Raw genomic sequence first — 25,558 nt, forward strand, 5'->3', positions numbered from 1 at the left:
AAATAAATTATCCTTTCATACACATTAGAACAGCATTAATGCTTTATGTCCTACTCTCTGCCACCTGTATCTGTTTATGTACAAGTGCAAAATTCAAATACATTATGGTAAGTGGGGACAGACAGAGAATCACACTGGACCTGACAATCCTGGCAAGGGGCTGAACTCAAACCTTGCAAGGACACTTGCCCAACATAATGAATTTAGGGCACCCTGCAAATGAGCAGCACCTGATGGCCCAGTTTCTGTATGGTAGAGATGGTCTCAGGTCTTCACACTTGAAGGCAGCTCTTCTCCTCGCTGGGCAAAGCCCAGATTACCTCAGACAATAAGTCAGGAATTGAGGAGAGAAAGGAAGGGCTCTCCTCTTCTGAACACAGTGACATGCAGTCAATCATATTGGCAGTTTTCTCAAATTACATTTTAGAATGTTTTGTGCTAAAAAGGACTATGGTAATGTTCCAAGAAACCAGAATTTTAGAAGAAACTATTTTTATTAATCAGCAGTCATCGGTGTGTGCGACCCATTCCTTTAGGAACACCCGAGCTGCCCACATGATCCAACCTGTGTCAGCTGAGGCGTTTGCTCTTGCCCCCAACATCCTGCACGTGACAAACCTCCACTGCAGCCCCCAGCTTGTGCAGCTCACTCAGCCACAGCACCTGCTTGGGAGACAGGCGGTCATTGGGGCCCTTCACCTCCACCAGCTACAAGGAAAGGGACATGGTTACAAGTGTGTCCCTGGAGGAACTGAAGGATCACTAGCTCCCACACAAGAAGTATTTTTAACAGCTGTTATTTGCAACAAAAATAATGGAGATCTTAGCACAATGGAGGGTCCAGTGGGTGCTTAATTATTACTCCATATTTCAAAATTTAACTGTAAGAGAATGAAATTTTATATAGTAAATACCCACCAAAACAAAGAGAAGCCCTGGTGAATGAAGATCTCTCATACTGCAAAATCAAATGTCTGCACCCTCACCTGCTCCAGCTGATGCTGACAGCAACTTATCCAGGTGCCCTAGAGAACTAATTTCTGCTATTCAGCTCTACCATAAACACATAACAAGCTGCTCCAACAGATGAGACGTCCAATAGTCCTCTAGCAGCTATTCCACTACTGTGCAAGGCACCACCCATGACTGTTTACTCAATTTCTGTAGCAGACACAGACACAGTTGCTGTGGACTCAAATAGTGCAGATTTTGTCTAAGTGCTGCCAGAAGAACTCCTTGCTAACAACAGTCAATATGTGGCTGATTGTAACAGGTGCTTTAGATTATGATTAATCAAAGACCTTTTCTCAGCACATGCTGAGCATGTCTGCTCCCTAAACCCACTAGAGGAGCAGATAATCACCCAGTGCTCCATGGGGGCAGGGAGGCCAAGCTGCAAGAAGGAAAACACCATTTGTGTGGGCTGACTAGGGCAGGGTTTTACCCTGGGAAGGCAGCTGAGCACTGGTATTGGGGTTTCACACTGAGCACTGGGTATTGGGGTTTTACACTGGGAAGGCAGCTGAGCACTGGGTATTGGGGTTTTACCCTGGGAAGGCAGCTGAGCCCTGGGTACTCCGTGCTCCCCACCCACCTTGAAGTGCTGGCTGTGGGAGCGCCACACGAGCAGGTCGGGCAGGCCGCCCCGGCAGTGCCGCAGGTCCCTGGAAAGCCGCTGGAAAACACCACTCAGGAACCTCCCTCCAAGGCAGGACACCAGGCTCTGCAAGAGAGGCTTTGCTGGTTGGTTTGGTTTGGTTTGATTTCCTGCAGAACCATTTCCCAGCCCTCACAAGAATACTGTTCCAAGAATACTGCATGGCCCGCCTCAGCTCTTTGTTCAGTCTCAGGAAACGTAACAAGAAACATAAGTAGATGTTTCTTACATCAATTTTCCTGCTGTGCTCTCAGCTACCGTCACAGGAAAAGTGACCATATGAGAAAATTCTAACACTACTTGTGCAGGGACTTCAGCACAATAATCCCTAATTCCAATTCCTGCCTCCCACCACTCTCCATCTGCCATGGCTCAGTGCCTCAATAAAGCCACGAGCACACCAGGGCCATGGGTAATTGAATGTCAAGCCTAATTGGAGTGCCCATGCTGGGCAACAGCCACTTACCTGGACTTGCTGGAGGGAAGTAAAACGTCCCCAGTTAACCAGGGCTGCTGCTTTTCCCTCCTGAGTGCTCCAGATGTCAGTAACCAGCTCTGCCAGTGTCTCTGAGGAAGCTGTGTGAAGCTGCTGGAGCCTGGCCTCGATGACAGCCCTCCTGTTCTCATAGAAGCTGTCAGTGTATAAATCCAGGGGGGATGTCTGGATGAAAGGGTAAATCCAGCTCTCAGGAACTGCCACCACAGCAGCTGTTCCCAGAATGACAATGTCCTGCTTCATATTTTTCTTAACTACAAAGTCAATCAAACACTGAACTGATTTATCTAGAACATGACCACCATAAAAATATTCATTAAATGGGAAAAATATTGCACCCAGTGCCAGTGCAACAAACACTGGCCACATCTTAGCCTCTGCTCTGCTGTTTTGAACCCTAGACAGAGGTTTCCTTTAACAGACAAAGAATCCTGTGCACTCCCAGCACTCTGAGCAGTAGTTCCAGGTGGATATGGGACCGGGATCAAGACAGCTCAGGCACAGTGAGCAGTGTGAGGTGAAAGAACAAAGCCGTGATGCAGCCGGGGCGGATCCCCCAGCGGCCCCGGGCCAGCACTGCACGCTCAGGGTGTGAAAAGCCCCTGCAGCAATTCAGCTTTAACTCAGCTTTGGCGCTGCTGAGCAGGGAGGGCCCGAGAGCCATTTCCAAAAGCAAATGCAGAGTGCTTAGGGAACAGCCTTACACAAACGGCTGCCACACACAATCCCACAAAATACAATAAATCAAATATAACAAATAATAAAATGAAAGAAACACCAAGATCTGTCTGGAAAGTCCCTCAGAATAAAATGTTAATCTAATCCCATATAAGATTTTAACATGGTTACTGAGTCTACAGCAATGGGAAAATAAATTAACTGAAGAAAGCCTTTCAAAATTACCTGATAGGAATTTCTGAACACGTCAGGTATGTCATCCATGAAAATGATATCCCACATCAGAATCCCATACAATGTAATAAACGTTGAGCCTTCCCCATGAATACCTAAAGGGCAGAGTTTAATAAAAATGGAAACATTAATTCCTACAGCAATGTCATATGAAGAGGTACTGAACCATCATGACCCAAAACAGAAGTAATCTGGCCACGTTCAGGTTCATGCCAGCTGGTGTCAGCTGCAAATGCAGCTCATTCTGCCCCATTCCCCAAGCCTGCTGCTCCCAGGGCAGGGGCCTTCAGCTGCAGCACAGCTTCCATCCCTGCCTGGCCCCCACAAAGCTTACTGGGCTGACTCTGACAATCACTGGAGCTGTTCCACAACAATCCTGTGCCAGGTGCTCTGGGATGACCCTGCTTGAGCAGGAAGGGTGGACCAGATGACCCCACTGTGAGCCCTCCCAACCCAAACCATTCAGTGGTTCTGTGATTCTGTGAACATTTCTATATATATGAACATAGGGAAACATATACATGTATGACTATATATATGTGTATATATATGTATATGTATGCAAACACAAGGAAACACTTTTTCCCTTTGAAGGTGATGGAGCACAGGCACAGGCTGCCCAGGCTGCTGTGGACTCACCCTCCTTGGGATACTCTAAAGCAGGACATGGTCTGGAAGAGCTGGCTCTTGAGCTGAGGTTGGAGCAGGGGACCCCCAGAGCTCCCTCAGGCACTCTGTGATGTGTGTTTGTTATTAGTCTGTTAGTACACACATTATCTAGAGCAGTATGTGTACTGTTACCCATCACACATACAGATCCCAGAGTATGTATGTCATTGTACACCATATAATGTAGTGTATGTGCATTATACATGCAGGGTACCTCACACATATGAGAGAGAGCATGTGTGTGTTGGGGTGTGTGCATGGAGCTGGAATGGCCATTGTGGATCATCACTTAATCACACATGGCCACTCACACTTGGCTCAAAACTGAGCCAAGAAGACCAATGGTGAGTGGGTGGGAGTGAGGAACTGAATGGGGATTTCAGCACAATTCTCCCTGATTCTAAATATTGTTCCCTTCCTCTTTACCTTTTTCTGATGTGGCCACTTTTGCTGCAACAGTATTATCAATAAAATTAAACTATATTAATATATATATTTTATAGAAAGGCACAAATTTTATCTTCAAAAATAACTTGTCTACCTTTTTGTATTTTGGTTTTTTTCCTGTAAAACAGACCTATATATTCTTACGAGTTGATGGCTTCATAGCTCCTAAATTGTAAAAATACATTAAATACTACCAAAAGAGCCTTTTCAATAAATCCTGCAGTGTTTGTGCTATTGGTACATACTGTTCTCATGGACATCTAGTAGCAATAATCAGTGGAGGTTTGCATTTCATTAGTGACACTCCTTTGAATGATAATGCTAGAATTTTAACCCAAATTGTTTTACCCTTAGCTGTTCAACAGTAAGGAAGGCAAAGTGATTTTCTGTGTAGATGAAGAAAAAACACTGGGGTTTTTCCTAATACATTTGAAAACCACCTTTGGTAAATGAAAGCAGCAAATCATTAAAGCAGGTCAGGTTGAAAATACATGTTAGAGCACTTTGGTAAGGAAGTGATGTATTAGAGGTGTTTGAGAAGGAAACAGAATCAGCCTAAAATAAATAGTTTCTTTACTTATTCCCACAGTTATTTTACTGCAAAATACCCCCAAAGCAACAGCACTGTTACCCTGATCGAAGCCATTCCTCCTGTAATGAGTTAATGCCAGCTCCTCAACTGAGCACATGACTGTGGATACACTGCAGTCCTGGCCTCCTTCTCCATCACCAATATCCTCCATGAGGAACACAGATTTTCCCATTCCTGTCTGAGGACACATCTTTCCACTGATTGTAACCTGAACATATTAAAACATTTGGTTACTTTCCAGCATCACATTGAAAAAGCTTTAGCCCAAAATCCCCTTTTCAGATTTCTTAAAATCAGAACTAGATTTGTTTCCAAAAATAAACTGAATAAAATTTAACCTGTCATTCCTGTGAAATCATCCTCTTTAGCTTTCATAAACTGGCACATTTTTAAGAAAATAAATGTCTAGCAAAAATTCTGGGCAGATGGGAATGTAGCCTTTCTATACGCAGGACCAGGAGCAAAAACATGGAAAAATGAGGAGACAGACCTGGGCAGAGACAAAGAGGGGCTGCAGGGAGACATGGTGAGGAGGCTGAGAGAGGAAGTGAGGTTCTGCTCTCATTTTGCCCAGACAGAATTATCTTTATCATGGTATGGAAAAGACAGATTTTTTAAAAATCCATTCTAATATGATGCAAGTGCCCTACACTGAATATTTGCATAACACATATTCAGAGTGCGTAACTTCCAAAGGTTCCTAAAATAACAGTGGCATCTTTTTTAGCCATTAATCTAATGCTGACAACATGCTAAGGTTACTATTACTTTTTCTGTCACACAGAACGCTTGGCCTGCAGCCACCAGAGGCAATGCACTGATCTGATCAGACTCTTCAGCCAGAAAGGCTCTGAGGGCATTACTGATAAATTACTGGAGTTTATGGATCATCACATCCATAACAAATACAAAGCAATGCAAATTAGATCAGCGTACAGCTGACTAACTTCAGCTAAGAAGCTGACCAATGCAGAAGTACTTGATTACAAGAGGCTTTTGTTTTAGAACAAAAAACCACATTTGTGTTCCTTTTCCTGCACCATGTCAGTCGGAGGCTGGTGCGCGGCTTGTAACAAGTCTCCCAGATTACTTTTCCTTGTGTGAAGTAAGAGAGCTCAGGAGGAGCTGCAGCTCCTGCTTACGTGAGTGACGTCGTGCACGGTGAGGAGGGGCAGGTCCTGCAGCAGCCCCTGCAGCTGCCTGCAGCTGGGGGAGTCGCGGATGCGCAGGGCGCGCTGGCACAGCGCCAGGCGGTGCCCGGTGCGCACGGCCGCGTCCGCCAGCGCCCTCCGGATGCAGCCGATGGCCTGGCAAACAGAGGGCACAAACAACGGCTCACTGGGACCTCTGCACCCCTCTGCGCCCCTCTGCAACCCTCTGCATCCCTCTGCAACCCTCTGCAACCCTCTGCACCCCTCTGCGCCCCTCTGCGCCCCTCTGCGCCCCATTGCATCCCTCTGCAACCCTCTGCACCCCTCTGCAACATTCTGCATCCCTCTGTGCCCCTCTGCATCCCTCTGCACCCCTCTGCGCCCCTCTGCACCCCTCTGTGCCCCTCTGCATCCCTCTGCACCCCTCTGCACCCCTCTGCGCCCCTCTGCGCCCCATTGCATCCCTCTGCAACCCTCTGCACCCCTCTGCACCCCTCTGCAACATTCTGCAACATTCTACACCTCTCTGCACCCCTCTGTGCCCCTCTGCAACATTCTGCAACATTCTACACCTCTCTGCACCCCTCTGTGCCCCTCTGCAACCCTCTGCACCCCTCTGCAACCCTCTGCACCCCTCTGCAACATTCTGCACCCCTTTGCACCCCTCTGCTCAAGAGAAATTGAGTCACAAACATGTGAGTGTAACAATGAGCATGCAGGACAGGACCAGCTTGCTGACTGAGTGGGAAAGTTCTAACCAATCAATAACATTTTGCACAAGGAGGGTTCTAGATTCAAATTTATACTAGTACAGTAAAAAAAATTCCTCTCAATTTCTACTAATCAGTATAAGATAAAAAAATTGATTCATTTTCTTAGTTGAAACTGGTTTTCTGACCTTAGGATTCCTAACAAAATCTGCATTTTTAGGAGACTCTACTCCACTGTTCTTCCCGTAAGAAATACTTTAAAAAAAGATTTTCAGACAATGCCTGCAGTGTTTCCAGCTTGCCAGATACCTTCTTAGTGTTTTTCAAGTGCTGATGTAAGTTCAGAGCCAGCCGATCCCACCATCTCCCTCTGCTGTCAGTACAATACACATCCTGGGCCAGGAGGCTCTGCAGCTGCTGCACTGCTTCCTGTAGCAATGGGATTGCACCTTTATTAACTGGGTTACATAACCAAGTTCAAGTTAGCTTGCCACTTTCCCTTCTAATTAATGAACAGTACAGAAACTTTGTCTTGGCAATCCAAACCTACTTTTAAATAATCTGATTTACTTTAACATGTAAGTCAGAGGCCTTTGGAGATGTTAATTCCTTAAGGAAGGGGCAGAGATTTCTAGAAGAATTCTCTTTCAAGATTTTTCTTATTTAAAAGCAATAGCCAAATCTAGTGAAACACAGGTATCTTTAAATAATGAAACAAGCATATCTCAGCAATAGTTTTATGGTGCATTACATATGGTAAATCTTAAAAGCATAAGCAGAAATCAAAACAATTTAAAACTTTCTAAAGCAGACCAAAAAGGGGACACTTTTCCCTTAAAAGTAACTTGTTACTAGAACTGTAGCAAGTACTGGCAAACATTACCACCATTTTCCAGCCACTTTAGAAATGTAAACTGATGTACAAAAATTGAGCACATATTTCTATTCACCTCCCCACTTTACCTTATACTTGTGAAGTCTCTGCAGAATTTCAACTCCTTGAGAAAGGATTCTTGTGTACACCCAGCCAACTGTGAAACGCCGCAGGTAATCAGGTAAAGTTCTGTGATAGCTGAAAAATAAGAGCAGTTCAGACCAATTGAATGATGTCAGTTTTACTAAGAATGTTCATACCTAAAGCATTTACCAAACTAAATGTTTTATATATCCAAATTTATCTGAAATTAGTATCCCAGCTGCAAAGTCAAGAACCCAAAGGTAAGGCAATAGTTTGGCTTAGGGAGCAGGTGCAAGCTGCACTTGTGCACAGCATATTTTAGTTTCAACATCAGTAGAATTATCAGTTAATCAGTTTTAAAACAGACAGAGAACAGCAACTTACTACATCACATATTGTTACCAACTCATTCTCATAAGTCAGCAGTTCCAGTTCAGAAACAAAGCTGAACAAAAGAAAAGCACTCGAACAGGAATTTCCTGCCATAAAAGAAGACCAACATCTTTTCAGTAGGCACCTCTGTATTTCAGGACAAAGTCTTTTGAATGCCTTTTTAAATCAAAAAATATTTTTCCACTGTCTTCAGAGTAAACGACCCTCTATGAATATTATTTTAAATCAGTTGCCATGGAACTGAATATAATGCCAAGTGTAAGGCTTTAACTTGTGGTATGTCATTAAGTCAGAAACCAAAATAATTAAAAGAAAAACTGATGAAGAACACTTCAAACCCAATAAATGTTATTTCAGGTCTCAGATATTTAGTAACATTTCCTGAGCAACACCCACTAGGAAATCTAAAGACATGAATAACCCAGCATGTTTTCCCATAACATTTGCAACATCTTTTGTTCACAGTCAATTTTCTGCTTATTGCCATTTGTTTGAAAGCCATTTAAAAAACACTATGACAAGGGAAAAATAGGGCTCCTATCCTCCTGCACTCCTATCCTCCTGCACTGACACACAGAACAGAACTGTTTTAGTGCTATATCCATGCCTACCAACTCTTTCTCAAGATTTTACAAAAAAGGTCTTTTCATATTGTAACTTAAAAGCTAAACAATCAGGAAGTTCCAAGCTTTCAAGAGCATTAAAGTCTCTTGCTTTATCAGGTTAAATAACATCTCTAGTTGATAAGCCTCTCTCCAAAGGAAAAGTACCCAAGGTAAGATAATACACTTCACAGTTTCCAGATCAGTACCTCAAAGAGGGGTGATTCTTCAGTTCATTCCAGGTTTCTTTAGCATACAAATAGAGATTATTGGCTTCTTCCCAGTTCCCATTTACCATTGCAGTGGCTATATCATTTGACAGATGAACAGCAGTTGCATACCTGTGGTAAAAATCCACACTTGCAAAGCATCTACAGTTGAAAGAAATAAATTCTTTCCCTTACAGTCTCTAAAGACATTAAACCATGCAGCCATCTTTATTCTCAGTCTTGTAGGATTAGCAGAGTTTAAACTAGCAAGGAACATTATGTTTAAATTTATTTAACACTAGAGAATATAATTTTTTTTATCTCAGAATCAGCACAGCAAATGAAGAAACAGCTTTCATCACATGATCATGAAGCAAATAAATAAGCTATTTTGTTCCAAAATGCAAGCCACTGTGACTTACAAGTCCTACCTCAATACAAAAATGTACTTAAAATAATTGAAAAATTAACACTTCTACATATTTACATCTGGAGTTCTACGTTTGAATTCTTATTTGCCTGCACAAGTGCTGCAGTAAAGCTCTTTTAGAAACGAACAGATTTCCAAGCTGCCAAAGCCCTCCCTACCTGATGAGATCCTCTCTGTCCTGGAAGACCTGTGTTTTCCTGTTTACGGTGTAACTGGGGAACACCATGTGCCCCATGTTTGCCCTGAGGACTGTGGAGAGCAGGCCCTGACCAGCACTGCCAGCCTCCTCCTCCTCCAGCGACTCGGGCAGGGCAAACAGCAGCAGCATTCGGGAAAAGACAGCCCGAGCCTCCCTGCACACCCTGACACATCTTCCAGCCAGCTCCTTCACCCTGCAAGGACAAATCAAAATATTATACATGACTTGTTAAAACTAAAACATACTGAATGAAGCATGAGAAATTTTTTTTTCAATCCAATTAATGCATAATCTTGATTTCCCTTGAAAGAAGCAGAGTATGCAGTTTAGTATTTACTCTTCTCTTTGACTCACTGTGAATTGAAATGTAATGCCACGCTTTTTATTAAGAAATCTACTAAATGCATTCCTCTCTTGAAAAGGCATCTAGATTTCAGTCATTTGAAGCACAACTTCCATTCACCTGCAAAATTTATCTGTAAACATTTACCTCTTCAAAATCACTGTCCCAATACCAGCCTGACTCCTGCTGAAGATGGAACGCTGCTTTGACAACTTCAGAAAATCATCCACGAGTTGCTGTTTCTGACCATTTGGGTTTGGCAAGTGAAAGATTTTTGCCAGTGTTTTTAGCTCAGGGGCTGAAAGCAAATCCAACCCTTCACACAGGTCTTCCAATTCAGATTCTAAAAGTAAAATGATCCACATATATTCATTGTGTCATATTATTGTGTCAAGCAACAGTTCACAGTGCATTCATACAACCTAGTACCAATCTAATGATTTAGGTTTGATGCCCCAAAGATAGGCTGGAAATAAAACCCCATAGACTGTTGTCCATAGAGCAGGTATTTGTTTATTGCAGCACTGCAGGTGAGGGGGATTTCTCCACCTTACTCACCCACCTTTGGTATATTTATATATATTGCTATACCACCTGTGGTATATTTATACAGTAAGTATTTCTCAGTGTTACTCTGTCACTATAACATCATCACACAGGTGCCAGAACTAATTTACATGGTATGATCTGATGGTTATTAGACAGTTCTTTTGCACTGTGCTTGCACCTCAAGGGGTCTTTAATAAGGCTTCCAAAGTCTTCTTCACATCTGAACTTTTCCACTTTGTTTTTGGAGCATACAAAGTTACCTCATTCCTTGGTCTGTCTGGTCCTAACCTGTCTAAATTCTTTACTTTGTGGCTAACTGGCTTTACATTTACCAATTTCTCCTTAACTATACTTATCTATCTCTAAAGGTATCTACCTGGTGAGTTATTTTCTTCTTTTTTGTCTATTCAGCATTAAGGACTAGTTAACCATATACTCCATTACAGTGTATAGAAGTTATTTATATCTGGTTATATAGGTATAAAAAAGTTATGATTTGGATTATACAGGTATAAAAAGCTGTGATTCAGGTTATACAGGTATAAAAGTTATGATTCAGGTTATATTGATATCAGATAATATAGATATATAAAAAGTCATTATTTAGGTTATATTGATATCAGGTTATATAGATATATCAGGTTATATTGATATCTTACAACTAAAGCTATATTAGCACCTTGTAACTTTGACCTAAGTTATACAGGCATCAGGTTCTTCAAAAATGCATTAACAATGCTATCTGGTTCACCCTGAAATTCTTCTGCACCTTCTTCTGGACCTCTACACAGGTCTACTTTGAAGGAAAGGAATAACCAGACAAAGAACACCCTTCCCAACTTCAAAACAACTGCTAAGATTAATAAATTCTGTTGAGTTATAAAAAACCACTGTTCAGAAAAGCTGGTCTTCTCCATTATCTAATCTGCACAATTTGTATTTTCACAAGACCACTCATCCACCTGAAGCCTTTATTCTGCTCCTCTATTCTCTCCCCAAGGCACAGACAAGCATGCACTGCATTGATCTCTAACCTGACACAACTTCACATTTTATTTGTAGTATTTTAAAGGTTTATTAATGCTGGCCTTACCTGTTTGTAGGAATCTGGCTTCAGCCAGTTCTTCAATGATTGGTGACAAATCCACACTTATCTCCCCATACTCTATTTTGTTCACCTTTAACCAGTTCAGCTTGCGTTGAAAAAGTCTCACATACAACTTCTGCCCACCAACTGCAAATGTCATTTAAAGCAGGGAAGGACAAAAAGAAGAGTCAATTCTAAACACAGTACTAGGCACAATCACCACATTAATCTGAAAAACCACTTTGATGCATGTACTCTCTAAAGCACATTTTAAATCTCCCTGTGTTCTACAAGCAGTCTTGGTAAAATACCAGACTTACCTTTCCAAGTAATTCATAAGTTCATTAGAATTTTTAAGTCTTGTGGGTAGAAAAGTATTACAACATGTTTTGTAGATAATGGACATTACTAAAATGCCTTTTGACATGCTTACCCTTCAAGAAATATTTAGTTGTATAGAAAAAGAGAACTTCATTTTTCAACTCTGCATTTTGTGTTGGTTAAGTAGGTCTTTTTGCTTTGTTAAAGAGTCACTCAATAACCAAATATTTCATGCTAGAGAACAAAAGAAGCTGCAGTCTGACAGAATAATTTCATAATCACAGAATATTTCTCTGTGCAGCATTCTTCAGGTCCTTATGTTTCCAAAGATAAGCCAAATTATACTAATACATCTACTGAAAGAAGACAATGAGAAAAAAAACTCCTATTCATTTGATTTTTATCAGGGATAAAAATCTTTTAAAGTACCTTTCAGAATGACTTTTTAAATACTAACAATGCTGAAATTCAACAAAATAGCTTATTAAATTTTAACTGAAAATAGTCTAACTATTATTACTACATTCAACAACCTTTTGACTACTTAATTCAACCCCCATTAACTTCTAAATTTTTCAGCCCTGTCTATTGCTGCTTAACTGAAACTAATCATTAATAAAAAAAACTGAAACACTAAAAGATCTAGACATGCTTAAGAAATGGCAGATGAACATTAAATGTTTATTTAACAATTCTCCTATCCTTATAAGACTTTTTCAGCCTTTTCTTTAATAGAATGTTTCCAGGATCAGTTCACTGGGAGAACTACATTCACACATATAAGCTTGTCATTTTCTCTGTGGGGTTTAACTCCTTTAAAGTCTGTCCCCAGTTTTTATCATTCTGGAGAGAGGAAAAAGGTTAACACACCGACATTCCTTCTCCAGGCCATGGAACTGAACAAACTAGGGCTGCAATAATAATTTCATAATAAGCTTCATAAACTTACACTGAGTTAGAGACAGCTCACTGAAGAATGGTAGATATTTCTGCAGAAAATAATTAAATACTGGAAAATATTTATATTCAAGCAACTTCATTGCACTAAACAGGTGTGTGTTGGGCTTTTTTGTGTTATGACAACAGAAATGGGTAGACACTTCTCATGTGGGACAGATAACTCATCTACCTGAACTTTTAAAGTATCCTGCCTGGTATTTCTTGAAGGCAATGACATCCATCTGCCAGTTGTCCAGGATTTGTTATCTATGGACTTAGTGCTATCCTCTCACTTCTCACAGCTCAACTGCTGCATCTTTCCTACCCTGCAAAGAGAGATTGTTTCATCCAGTGCAGACATGGATTTATCAGCACCACCTTACAGTAATTCTTCCTGTATTCCCAACTCACAGTACTGAAAGAGAAACAAGAAGCTCTCTTATCTATCAGAACAAGGTCCTGTTACTGATCAGTGTTGTTCACATCCAGGGAACAGTGTGGAAATGGGGAAGGTGTATCCTGAACATCTCTTTTAGTGTTTGTCAAAGCAGCCAATGCCAGCATGCATTACTGGCCTAACAGTGAGTTTATTCCTGGATCTTTGGATGCAAACAATGTGCACCTACTGCTTGCCTCAGAGAGCCAGTAATAAGACTTATGTTGCTTTCTTTCTTTATATATTCCCCTTTAACCACCACAAGATAAACAAGGCATTACCAAGCTCCAAGCTGTCCCTGCTGTAATATTCTTATGGTCTGGAGTGCTCTGCAGACCCCCCTGCTTTGGCTGCTTGTGCCCATGGCCAGCTCAGATCCACCAGGCTGCTGGGAGGGCTGAGGGAGGCTGCGTCCCCCCATTCCCTCAGGAACTGCACCTAACTACATTAGCAGAGTTTATTTCAAAAAAAGGGGTACATCTCCTGAGAAGAAGCAGTTTCTTCCCTTAAAAAATTCATCAAGTTACATGGTCAATTGATTTAGCACTTCTGACATTAAACTATGTAAGAATGTTCCACTACAAGAGTGAATGTGGAAATGTATTTAAAATAAAAAGATACCTGATAATTTGTAGAACTTGGTTATAATGTTCAAATCTTGTTCATTAAATAGTCTGACATCATCTTCATTCTGCAATACTGCTCGCAGCACTACTAGAAAGTTCTGGAGGTAGTAGGGATGACCAGGAGAGCTGGGCACAGAGAGGACCTCATCTATTTTGTCTAGAATGTCCCCAGTGGAATCCTGAGAGTCTGACTTTTCCACAGTTTCTAACAGAGGATGGTTCATGTCATTCTCAAAGTCTTCAAGAACTTCCACAGGAAGTACCTCTGCATCATCCCTGCCAAAGCAATTTTCTCTCCCACTGTTCACTTCTGTCTCTGAAGGAGTAACCTCAGTGTGAGGCTGAGTCTCAATGTCCAAATTACTGGTCAGCTCTGCTGAAGTGTGGATGGCCAGAGATGTTTCACATCTATCAGGACTAAGTATCCCACCTTCAGAGCAGCTTTCTGCTTTGGTGCTCCTTGTACCAGATGGGAACCTTTTGTCCTTACTGTTATCAGCCAGTAATTGCACTGGAACCATGTCCACAAGGTCTTCTTGATTACATTTGTTTATTTCATTTTGAAACTCGGGTTCCCTCTTTGAAAAATGTTCCTGGTGCTCTCTCTGAGAAGGCTGATTTTCTTTCTGAGAACTCTGCCCAGCATCAGTCTCATCCCCATCATCATCATCAGGGGCTGCAGCCCTTCCACAGGCACTGAGAACAGCTGGAGGTGAAGAGTTGATCTCCTCATACAGGACCTGCTTTCCTCCCTGCAGGCAGCGTCTCCTGGACAGCTTGGCAGACAAGCTTCCCAAGGAGACTGTTCTAACTGTTCTGGCCTGGGATTCACTGTTCTCACTAAACACTGAACTATGATTGCTGAAATAAGGACTAGTCTGTTGAGCTGCACTCCCTCCTCCTTTCAATAAATTACTCTTGGAAGGACTTGCTTCTAGATTTAAGACATTTCTGGAAAAATATGAGCTGGAATTATTGCTCAGATTTGCAGCTGGGGGACTCTTATTCCTAAAAGAAGTCAGTGTAGCATCAATGGCACCAATCTCACCACGGTTTCTCTGACATGTTTCATCAATGTGCTTATTTATTCCGTATCTTGGCACCAATTGCCCACACATGGGACAGCTAACTTTGGCAGGGGGAACATTGTTAAAAAAGGAAGTAATAGAGGATGATGCTGAAGGTGTAGATGGCGTTCCCGTAACTTCCACTTTTTTTGTTGTTTCCTTTTTCTTCTTACTTTTACTGAGTGACAAACTTGTTTGGGATCTTTTGATTCCTGAAGACCTAGCTTCTGCCATTACAAAACTTCACAGCGATTACATGGCCCAGACAACTCCATTCAGGCTACATTTCTTTATTCTGCAATACTTAAAAGACTTTCCTTGGCTTTTCCTTTTCCATCTGTAATCTTCTGACATGCCTTGAAATAAAAAATACATTGAATGAGTGGTCTTCCAAGGTACCAGATGCAACCAAGATGAACAGAAGAGAGGCAGAGAAGTCAAGCAATCCTTAACTTACAATGCTACTGTCCTTTAGCTTGCCTTACCACACAGGGAAGCACACCACAGGAAGCTGAGCGCTGCAGCTGCCTTTAAATGGCTTAATAAATGGAAAAGTAATCTCAAGCTTGCATTTACATCAGCAAGTGAACCTGGAATTCAAATAGGCAAGTCCTGTAATTTTTACAGAATAGTCAGAGTTGAAAGGCATCCCCGGAGACCATCCAGTCCAGCCCCGCTGCCCAGGCACCTGGAGCAGGTGACACAGGAACCACCCAGGTGGGTTTGCAATGTCTCCGGAGAGGGAGACTCCATGACCACCCCAGGCAGCCCTCCCAGTGCTCTGCCACCCTCAGTGGGCAGTTCTTCCTCATGCTGAGGTGAAACTTGTTGCGTTTTAGTTTATGGCCATTGGTCCTCGCCCTGTCGCTGGGAACATTTTATCACTGTCTTGTTTGCTGCTGACAGGCTATTTTCGGTGCCAAGCACTCTCTGGGCTATCCTGCAGCCCTCACCCTCACGGCTGCCGTGCCGGTGGGCCCGGGCCGAGCTCTGCCAGGGCCGGGGCCCAGGAGCAGCCGGCTCTCTGGAGCCGCTCTCCAGGTGCTCCGGATGGCGGGGCCCAGGTTCCCGAGAGGCTCCCGGGGCTGCCATTCTGGCATGCCCGCCCCTCGCCGGCCATTCCCGCGCTGGGACGCCCTCAGCCGCCCGTACCCCGGGTAAAGGGGCCCAGCCGGAGCCCCCCCAGCCCGCCCGGCCTCCCGCCCTTCCCCACGCACCGGCACCGCAGCCGCGCGTGTTCCGCCGCTCCCGGGGCCGTGCGGGGCCAGGCCGCGCCCCGAGGGCCGGGCCGGGGCCGCTCCGCCCGCCGCCAGGCCTGAGCAATGCAGCGCCGATGGCCGGCACCGCGCTCCCTCACACAGCGGGGCTGCCGCAAACACCCGCCGCAGATTCAAAACTTCCTTTTACGACAACGCGTGGAAAACAGCTGAGGGCCACAGGAGCAGGAACTAGAGGTTTATTTTGTTGGTGGTGAGTTTTTTGTTTGGTTTTTTTTTCTTTTCAGCAAAAAGCAAATAGTGAAAAATTTTCACCCTGAGGCTAATTGTTCGTGTAGACTCTGACATGGTGCTGGTATGGGAGATTATTCCTCTGAGGGATAAAAATACACACGAACCTCATCCCTGCGTGTCAGTGTAAGCAGGGAGGTGCTGAGGAGGGATCAGGCCCTGCTTGGTGCTACCCAGCAATGGGACAGGCAAAGGGCAGAAACTGAGACACACAGGTTCCACCTGAGTGTGAGGAAAAACTTCTTCCTACTGTGCAGGTGACTGAGCTGGGTCAGGCTGCCCAGAGAGCTTGGAGTGTGAGGAGTCTCTCACTGGAGCTGTTCCACAACAATCCTGAGCCCTGTGCTCTGGGGTGACCCTGCTGGAGCAGGGAGGTTGGACCAGATGACCCCAGAGGTCCCTTCCAACCCGAACCATTCTTGCACTCCATCTAAGTTAAAAACTTCCTAGCTCTGAGTTACCACAGGCTTAAAAATATTTTGTGTCCTCCCTTTTTGCCAATCACGATTTCAGAATTTCTGTAATTTAAATGCCTGGATACATCCTGAGTTCTTCAATAAATGCAGTTCCTCCTGCTATAGATCTAGAGCTATTAAAACAGCAGATACAAAGCACTGGGCTATAGATTAAAGAGACTGTACAGTAACAGCACATGTCAGGTATTTTACACTGTTACATATCTGCCCACACCAAGAATCTTTCTTTTTGGAACGAATCAGAGTTCTATGGTAGAAAATAAGAGTGAAATCTATAGAAAACTGTCTGAACATCACCTTAGAAGTTCATAAAGTATTTTAAAGATCAACACAGAGTAAAACCTACTCAAATTCAGAAAAAAAATTTAATATATACAAGACGTATATATGTATGTACCTGTATAAGAAAGGTAAATTACAACTTTAGTTTATGAACAGAGATTGCTTTCTCCTTCTTCTGTTTCTTTTTTAATTTGCTGGCATCTTTGATTTGCATTCTCACTTGATCTTGTAGCTGAGAAAAGAAGGCCTGGGATGATTTCAAGGCCTTGTCTTTACCTTCATCCTGTCATTGGACAAAACATTTGTTATAACCAAGAAATGTACAAACAGTACCATTATATTACTTACTAGTTACTCAAGCATAATGGTATTTCAGTTAAAAAAGATCTGGTAACAAATTTTCAAAGGATATTGTTCACCACATTTTTAGTCCACCCCTGCTATCTAGAGAAATAAAGATTACATTCTCTTCCTATGTAGCAATTAGCCTGATAGGTAAGAGCAGGCATCAAGAACAGATCCTTGCACATCATGAACTACAGCAGGGTATCTGTACTTTGTGTTCTACTTGCCTTCTGAAAAGGTAAGTACAAACATCTGGAATAATGAAGTTATGTTTCCTATTAGTTTCTAATACTTCAAAATTTCATATTTTTTGAGTTTTATTTAAAAGGCACCATAAGTGGTTCACGAGTTTACTGTTTTATAGCCTGCAAAACAGTATCAATCTGATGAGATTATAGGGAAGGCTCCACAATAAGGACAAAGTTAAACAGGAATATTGTATTACAAAACAGTTTAAATTACCCAAAGCTTATACAGAACACACAATGTGCATTCAAGCAGTCCCACTTGATGAAGTGGAATGGCGTAAATGCAGGAAATAAAGAAAATATATTTGCAGGAACATCACTTTATGAACTTTGAAATAAATAGAAAAGTAGCACCTCACACAAAATCATTTCTGCCTGATGAACATACTTTTATAGAGTAATTGTATCATACAGCTTTTTCACATTTTTCCAACCTTATACTTGTAATTCTTTGGGATAAAGTTTCCTTTCCTCTCTAGAGAAAAATTATCTGTCCTTGGAAGTTTAGTCTTACCTTGAGCAGAGATGCTTTGCCTTCTTTGGTAAGCCTTTTTAATTTTGCTGCAGCAGCTTTTTTGCTGAGTTTTGTGCCTTGTTCTGGTTTCATCTTTTCCAGAAGCTTCTGACGTTTCTCCCTTTCCTTTCGCTTCATACGTTTGCGGAGCTTTTTCCTTCTCAGTTCTCGTTTTTTGTCTGTGGGAGTCTTTTCTGCATCAGTTTTTACATCACCAGCTTTGTTCTTTTCCTAAATAAATCCATAACAGTGCAAAAAACAAGACTCACTTCACAGAACTCACAGAGCATTTCCAATATTTCAGGTGAGAGCTCAGGATAAGGCAAAGGCCAAAACCTGACAAAAGCTGGGAAATGAGATTTGTACAACTGATCCAGGACATGCCAATTGCTCTGCTCTAGTGTTGTTCAGCTTTCCCCCTCTCAATACCCAAATAAATATTGGGAAAACAATGACCATCATAGAACAGTTAAGATCAAAAACAAAGCATAGTATTATGGCCTACTGGTGCCAAATAAAATTTACTACTTCCCCAGTCAGTAAAAAACACCCAAACTAAAACCCCAAAAACAAACAACTAAAAAAGCAATCAAACAAACAAACAAAAAACCACCTCAGCCCTCAAAACCTCCCAACAACCATCAATGCTAAAATTCTAGGCCAAAAAAGTCCACAGGGTGAGGAAGCACCCACCAGGATGGGAAGGGCAGAATTCCCAGTGATCTGACAGACTTACAGATTACATCCTTCTGTAATCCCCTAATGCCATTTTATATTTACCTTGATCTCCTCTGGTGCTAAGAGAGCAGCATCACTAACAGCAACTGGTGCTACTTCTTCCATACTTATAGCTGGAAGGTTGGACACGATTTTAACTTCTGGCACCGGCTGGAAATAAAGAGACACAGTCAGGACTGAGCACAGCTCCTCAGCAGCTGTCAGACAGCTGAAGATCACAACTAGCTGGGTTTGTTTAGAGGCAATCACAGTGCATTTAATATGAAATAAGAATGAGCTCAGGAAACACCAAAGTTTACTTTGTTTACCATTTCTGGAATGTATTTTAAAGTATCCAATTAAAAAAAGGGAGAAAGCCCCCAACTTTATAAACCTTATGCACTTACTGGTTTGGGTGTGAAGTGGAAATTACAAAGTGCATCCAGCTTCTGGAAGAGTGAATCCATCATTTCCTGAATTTCTTTGTGTTCAGGATTTTCTTCCTCTTCAGTCTTTTGCTGCATTAAAAATGCAATATAACTGTAACACCATTCATAAGGCTACTTTACTTTAGCAAGACTGGTAACAACACAATTTACAATCCAGAGCCCTTTCTCTGGTGAATATTCAGGGAAAGACTAAATTACTTCCACTTGGAAATGCATAAATGAAGACACAAGAGTACAGAGTGTGAACTTCAAACCCAAAGGAAAAGCATGGTTTGTGTTACCTGGTGAAGTTTCATGTATTCTTGCTCGTAGATTTCAGCCAGACTCAGTTTACTCTTTTCATGATCCAAACTGATCCGCTTCTTGTACTCAAAAGCTTCCTCTTTGGGTTTCTCTTTTGGTACTACATCATCCCATGCCTGAGAAAGTCATAAAGTAAGGACCAAGTGCAACTACAGCCAAGTACCAGCTACATCTTACTTAGAACTGTTATTTATCTGGCACATTAACTACTTTATGCATGTAGCATCCCAGGACTCATCAAGTTTCACAATTTCATTAAAAGAAAAGTAATAAACATTATAGCTCTGCTTGTGTCCTTGGTTTTATGAATGAAGGCAACAACCATAACAAGTTACAAACTGTTCCTCATCTTTTTAAATTCAATGAACAGTAACACTCAACAAGCTGTGAAATACAAATTTTCTGTCAGTGGCTTTGAAGCAAAATGAAGCAAACAACTGAGTTTTGGTCAGTGTCAGACTGCTCAGAGCACCAGTTATGGTAACAGCCAACAGTTACAGGCTGGCTTTACATTCCACATAAACTCCTTACAGTTTTATCTGCACACAGTCTGCTTTGAAGTGCACTAAAACACTAAAATCCTTGGTGTATAACAGGGATATAAAAATAGGGCTCCTCAGAAATCTAAAAACACATTCATCAAGACAAAAGAATAAAACAACCAGTTGCAGAAATTAAGATAATTCTACACCCAACATTGGAAATGCTTCCAACTCATCCTTGGAATGTGCCCTGTGACTCAAGTCTATGAACAATGGAAGGAGGAACAGTAAGATAATATTAACCTCATCCAATATTCTCTGCTTGATGAGATCTTCAAGCTGAAAAGTCGTTTCTTCTGTGATCACAGGTGCTGAAAGGAAAAGGCAAAGAATTTTAAGATTAATGTTTCTCCAGCAAGAAATAGGTCTTGTTCTATAAAGAATAAACCGCAGAAAAAGAAAGCAAAGCTTTCACAAGAATGTGGCAATTGAAGGTGGAGTAGGTAAATATAAAAGTAAGTCCTATTATGTGAGGCTGATAAAATTTACAATTTCCTGTAGTTTCTACTGTGCAAATGCAGTGTGAAGCAACCTCAAAATCACATCAAGAAGTTTAACCTGGTGTCCTCTTGAGTCCCAGGTGTTTTCAGCAAGCTCAAAGGGCAGAACACCCAACAAAGCCCTGTCCCTCCTTACCCATTCTCACTGCATGGTCAAAGAGCACTGTTTCTTCCAAAAGGCTGTTCTCAGGGCGCTTCTGCCCAGTCACTTCTCCTTTCAGCTGCCAAGGCTTCTCCTCTAACAGTGCTTCTTCCAAGCTCTTTATTTTTTTGCTCATCTGGAAAACACAATTTCCTAGGAAGTTTAAACCAGAGCTCACTTGTAAACTCACAGCAAAAAAATAGTATGTATTTCAGGTACATGAGGGAATATATGATTGGAGATGTATCTATGTAGTTAAACCACATGTTTTCCTTAAATTTTAAATTCCCTCTTTGTATCTGCTGGACTCTGAACAAATGAAACAGTCAGTAAAAAAAAATTATTTGCCACTGTTTTGAAGTATTAGCCAAATAAAATATGAATAAACCCCAAAGAAAACCAAACCAAAATTACCTTTTCCTGTCTCTTCTCAAATGAGGACTTTATTTCACTGGGACTGATGTCCTTCTCTAATTGTGCTTCAGTTCCATCTTCTGTTTCACTGTCATCTGGCAAACTGAAAGTTACTTTTTTAGAAGCTTCTTTACTTCTCATGTGCTCCACCATTTCATCCATATCCTCAAACCTGTAACAATAACATTTAATATAAAATAAAAGTTGAGAAACCTTTATAATTTTTCACATGAAGATATTTCAGCCCTTAGATGTTTACCTGTTACAAGTAACTTACAGTTTACGACAGCTCTCAAGGATCCCCCTAAAGGTAGAGGACACTAGGGAAACTTCTGGCTAATAAGAATAACTCTTATTCTTAAATAAGAACTTATTTAAACTCTTAAATGCTTTATTCAAATAAAGATCAAGGGATAATATTTTAAAAATATAAATAAGGTGAGAACACAAACCATGAACATACAACAGTTAACTGAGAATGGCAAACTATGACCAGAGTGAGTGTGATATTCTCAGTATTTTCTGCTTTACTTTAGTGTAAAATTATGAGGACATTTTACCTGCATTTTACTTACTCAGACATGCTTTCTTCATTTTGCTCTTCAATGGCACTGTCTGCTTCCTCTTCCTGATCCTCTTCAGCATCATTAGCTACTAAATCATCATCACCATCATCATCATCAGCTGGATCAAAGAAATCTTTGTATGTCATATCTCTGGAACTTTTAATTGGCTAAAAAGGTGAGAGGGAAAGAAAAACCCAAACAACAAACCACAGCTGTTAAGAGTGACAGAAAGCAAAGGGTATCCTGTCTTTTTGAGTCTTTAGTGCCTGGGGAACAGCACTGCCTGTGCAACAGTAATTCAGGGCAGTGATGCATTAACCTGTGGTAGGATGCCATAGTAAAACTGATTTCTTTTCTTACACATACAGAAGCCAAGGAACTGTAGATTTTGCCAAATACTTGTTGGAATGCACACTAATTCCCTGGGCATATTTCTTACTTGCTAGTGAGAATGCCTGGTAAATATTGAATAATAAAATACTTATTTTTGAATCAATTACTCATCAATTTAAGTTGTATCAGAGGTACAAGGCCACATCCCTGGAAAAAGCCCTTTGCTCTGCATCAGCCACCTCAGTGATCTCTAACTGCCAGATGCTGAGTGACAAATCTTAATTTGCTGGGTCACCTATTCTGCAATTCTCAAGGTCTCTGATTTCCCGTGGGTATCATCTCTTCCTTTATTTATGTAAAGGCCCGGGGCCCATGTCAGGAGAGACTGGAATAGCAGGATGCTATGTCCTTCTGCACCAGGGAATTTTCTTACCTTTAACTGTTAAAATAAAGCTTCAGAAATAATCATTAGTCACATAAACAAATGTAAATTGGCAGTTTCTACACAGAGTTAAACACTTTATGGTCATCCTAACAGATGCCAGATTTTGATTTAAAGGAAAAAACTTACTTTGACTTTAGCTTCTTCAGAGTCTTCCTCATCATCTGAGATAATGTCTTCAAAATAATTAATGTCATCATCTTCTTCTTCTTCCTTGTCTTCCTTCTCTGCATGTTCTAAAAAAGCTTCCATCTCAGCTAGCTTGAAAAACTTGTCATCCACTATAGATTTCCTTCCCTTCTTTCTCAGTGTGGTTTCCTTGGCTGTTTTAGCTTGTTGCTCCAGAGCTTCAATATCAAAGTCAATATCAGAATCCTCATCACTGTCTTTCTGCATTATGCTTTCTCTGAGTTTACTTTGCTTTTCTTTAGCTTTAGTTTTATCTTTATCTTTTGTATAAACATTCATCTGTTCAGTTTCTGCTTCCATTATGTTGTCTTCTAACTCCTTGTCACTGCTGGTCTCTGCACCAGAGCCATCCTCTTCCTGGTCTGAGAGAAGGCAAAGATCTTCATCCTCGGCATCCCTTGCAATGGATTTCTTGAAGAAATTGAGAACTGCATTGTTCTGGAGCTCTAGTTGCTGCCAAATCTGTTCTTCATCAAAATTTTCTATTACCAGCTCTTTTAGAGGGCCCCCACGAACAATGTTACTTCCTTTATTCAAATCGTAGAGAGTCTTCGTCATTGCTCTGAAGTCGGCAGCCAGCCCATCCTGCACACTGAGAACACAAAAATAAAAGTTTAGCACTTTCCATGAAGCCAATCACAGTTGTACCCACTGTGGTTCTCTGTGCCACAGAACAGCACTTTCAATGGTGACTGCTGCGGCTGGACATCCCCCACACGGCGTGGAGCACTGCTACTACACAGGCACGGGGAAAAACACTAAACTCTCAATCCTTTCACCTTTATTACACTTCGTATGTGAAGCAGCAGCTGGACAGAAAATTCCAGCTTTCTGCAGCCGCATCTTACAATATGTTGATCTGATTTAAGCACTCCAGACCTTGTGGGGAAGCGAACAGTTCAGCAGCAAACACCTCAATGGTGCAAGAGCCAGACCCAGGTGGCTCCGAGGTAACTGCGCTTCCCACGCCTCACTCCTCAGCTCTTACACCCGGCCAGGCTCCGCCAGGCCTTTCTCTACGGCTACCAATGCCCCCCCGCCGCCCCGCGGTACCTGAGGAAGCGCTCGGGGCGCGCCGCGGCCGCTCCGGCCACCCTGAGGCACGTCTGGATGCCCTGGAGCCCCGGCAGCGCCGGCACCGCCGCCATCGCGCCGCGCACACGTGGGAACCGGCACCGCCTCCGCCGTGCCACAGCGCTCGGGCCCGGGCGGCTCCCGCGCCGCCAGCAAGGTTCCGCACACAGTGGTTCCGCCCGCGGAGCTCGGCCCCGCCCCGTTCCCCGAGCGGCGGCATCCCCGCCTTCCGAACCAAAGAACCCCCGCCTCCTGGCCCAGCCCTCGGCTAAAAGCGCCTCCTTCTCCCAGAACCCCCAGCAGGGTATAGCCGTCATGCCCAGTGGCTGCTGCTTCCCGCCCTGGGAAGGGCGCGGTGTCGCTGTAGACTGGGATGTGCGTCCGCACTGGCAAACCTGCTCTAAATATAGTGGAACAACAGTCATCTTACTTCACAGTTTTGAATCTCTGACCTAGATACAAGGGCTATTTTGGAACTGCACATCGCCAGCTGATTCTGTGGGCAAAACACCTGATCTCACCAGGTGTCTACAAGTTCAGGGTAACAAGACACTCACATCCTTCTTCACCATCTACACAGCACTGCCCAATGCTTTTCAACTCTGCTCTTACATCATGTGCTTTCCTTAAAGTTTATTTTATAAAGTCATGCCCTACACCCTTAGACCCTTGTGTTTTCAGCCACCCACACAGCCCTTCTACAGCTTGATCCAAAACTGTGACTAACCTTTTAACTTCTGTACTGCTCCTGTCTCTGCTGCTTTCATGTTTCCTTCCTACCAACAAATTAAGTCTTTTCAGTGCAGATAAAAGAATGCCCTGCAATTCCACCTCACTGTCCCCTCACTGTCACTTTGCACACTCCAAAAAACATGGTGTGGAGCAGGGCCCAGCCAGCAGAGCTGTGACTGTGACTTGCACCTGAAATTCTCTGAACATCAGAAACACACCTGACACACAACCTGGGCTAGAAATCGAATGTGCCATATATTGGAACTTTCAAATACCCACTTTGACCACTCATTTTGATTTGCACTTTTAACTAATCACACAAAATTAGATTTGAAGCGGCACAAGTTGTTTATCTACTTAGGCTGTATCGCAGCAACTCGCAGAGTGCAATGCCTGACACAGCAAGAGCTCAGCACCAGCAGACAGCCTGCTCACTGTCCTCAGTCTCCTGGCACAATGCTTCATGGCATCCTGGCCTCTATGAGGAATAGTGTGGCCAGCCAGCCAGGGAAGTGATTATTCCCCTGTACTCCACACTGCTAAGGCTACCCTTGAGCTCTGGGCCCAGTTCTGGGACCCTCAGTTCAGGAAGGACATTGAGGTGCTGGAGCAAGTCCAGAGAACAGCAACAGAACTGGAAAAGTAACTGGGGCACGAGTCGGATGAGGGAGCTGGGGGTCTCAGCCTGGAGAAAAGGAGGCTTGGGGTGACCTTACTGTCCTCCAGGACTCCCTACACCAGGTGTAACAGGTGTAGCCAGGCGTTACACCCTCCTGCTGTAACTTGTCCTAGTGACAGGACAGGAGGACATGGGCTCAAGCTGCACCAGGGGACAGGTTGGACATCAGAAGAAATTTCTTCTCAGAAAGGGTGATTAGATACAGCAATGAGCTGCCTAGACAGGCGGTGGAGTTAGTGTTCCTGGAGGTGTTAAAGGAAAGTCTGGATGTGGCACGGCCCTCGCGGAGGGCACGGCCCCTTCGAGGCCC

General features: G+C 42.7%; 2 protein-coding genes across 3 annotated transcripts; both read right to left on the reverse strand.

Annotated features, from left to right (window-relative positions):
- Positions 1 to 507: 507 nt before the first annotated feature.
- FAN1 (FANCD2 and FANCI associated nuclease 1) lies at positions 508 to 16,062 on the reverse strand. 2 transcript variants are annotated; one of them, XM_058033746.1, is made up of 15 exons: positions 16,011 to 16,056; positions 15,251 to 15,383; positions 13,722 to 15,149; positions 11,411 to 11,551; positions 9,916 to 10,111; positions 9,385 to 9,618; positions 8,797 to 8,928; positions 7,598 to 7,706; positions 6,944 to 7,063; positions 5,916 to 6,080; positions 4,813 to 4,981; positions 3,057 to 3,160; positions 2,124 to 2,318; positions 1,595 to 1,723; positions 508 to 708 (listed from the first exon to the last, which is right to left on the reverse strand). In XM_058033746.1, exons 3-15 carry the CDS (start codon positions 15,025 to 15,027, stop codon positions 571 to 573), a joined length of 3,138 nt encoding a protein of 1,045 aa, XP_057889729.1. In that variant the 5' UTR covers positions 15,028 to 15,149; positions 15,251 to 15,383; positions 16,011 to 16,056; the 3' UTR covers positions 508 to 570. The 2 variants fall into 2 exon arrangements, with proteins under 2 accessions (XP_057889729.1, XP_057889728.1); XM_058033745.1 differs by lacking the exon at positions 15,251 to 15,383 and having other exon boundaries at positions 16,011 to 16,062.
- A 1,061-nt stretch (positions 16,063 to 17,123) lies between these two features.
- On the reverse strand, positions 17,124 to 23,930 carry MPHOSPH10 (M-phase phosphoprotein 10). Its single transcript, XM_058033230.1, has 11 exons — positions 23,817 to 23,930; positions 22,704 to 23,355; positions 21,809 to 21,966; positions 21,234 to 21,405; positions 20,814 to 20,955; positions 20,421 to 20,488; positions 19,614 to 19,751; positions 19,291 to 19,401; positions 18,947 to 19,054; positions 18,167 to 18,397; positions 17,124 to 17,342 (listed from the first exon to the last, which is right to left on the reverse strand). The coding sequence occupies exons 1-11, from the start codon at positions 23,909 to 23,911 to the stop codon at positions 17,193 to 17,195; spliced, it is 2,025 nt and encodes a 674-aa protein (XP_057889213.1). The 5' UTR covers positions 23,912 to 23,930; the 3' UTR covers positions 17,124 to 17,192.
- Positions 23,931 to 25,558: the final 1,628 nt, after the last annotated feature.

The sequence above is a fragment of the Melospiza georgiana genome, chromosome 13, assembly GCF_028018845.1.
Source record: "Melospiza georgiana isolate bMelGeo1 chromosome 13, bMelGeo1.pri, whole genome shotgun sequence".
NCBI classification, from domain to species: Eukaryota; Metazoa; Chordata; class Aves; order Passeriformes; family Passerellidae; genus Melospiza; species Melospiza georgiana.

Excerpts from the sequence above, each read along its gene's own strand:
- FAN1 (XM_058033745.1), bottom strand. The coding sequence starts at position 15,027 with ATGGCAGAAGCTAGGTCTTCAGGAATCAAAAGATCCCAAACAAGTTTG. Across the intron at positions 9,619-9,915 it reads GGGACAGTGATTTTGAAGAG|GGTGAAGGAGCTGGCTGGAA; the intron begins GTAAATGTTTAC and ends TTGTCCTTGCAG. Across the intron at positions 2,319-3,056 it reads TGTTCAGAAATTCCTATCAG|ACATCCCCCCTGGATTTATA; the intron begins GTAATTTTGAAA and ends CCTTTCATCCAG.
- MPHOSPH10 (XM_058033230.1), bottom strand. The coding sequence starts at position 23,911 with ATGGCGGCGGTGCCGGCGCTGCCGGGGCTCCAGGGCATCCAGACGTGC. Across the intron at positions 20,489-20,813 it reads TGACCATGCAGTGAGAATGG|CACCTGTGATCACAGAAGAA; the intron begins GTAAGGAGGGAC and ends TTTTCCTTTCAG. Across the intron at positions 17,343-18,166 it reads GCAAAGCATCTCTGCTCAAG|GATGAAGGTAAAGACAAGGC; the intron begins GTAAGACTAAAC and ends GTCCAATGACAG.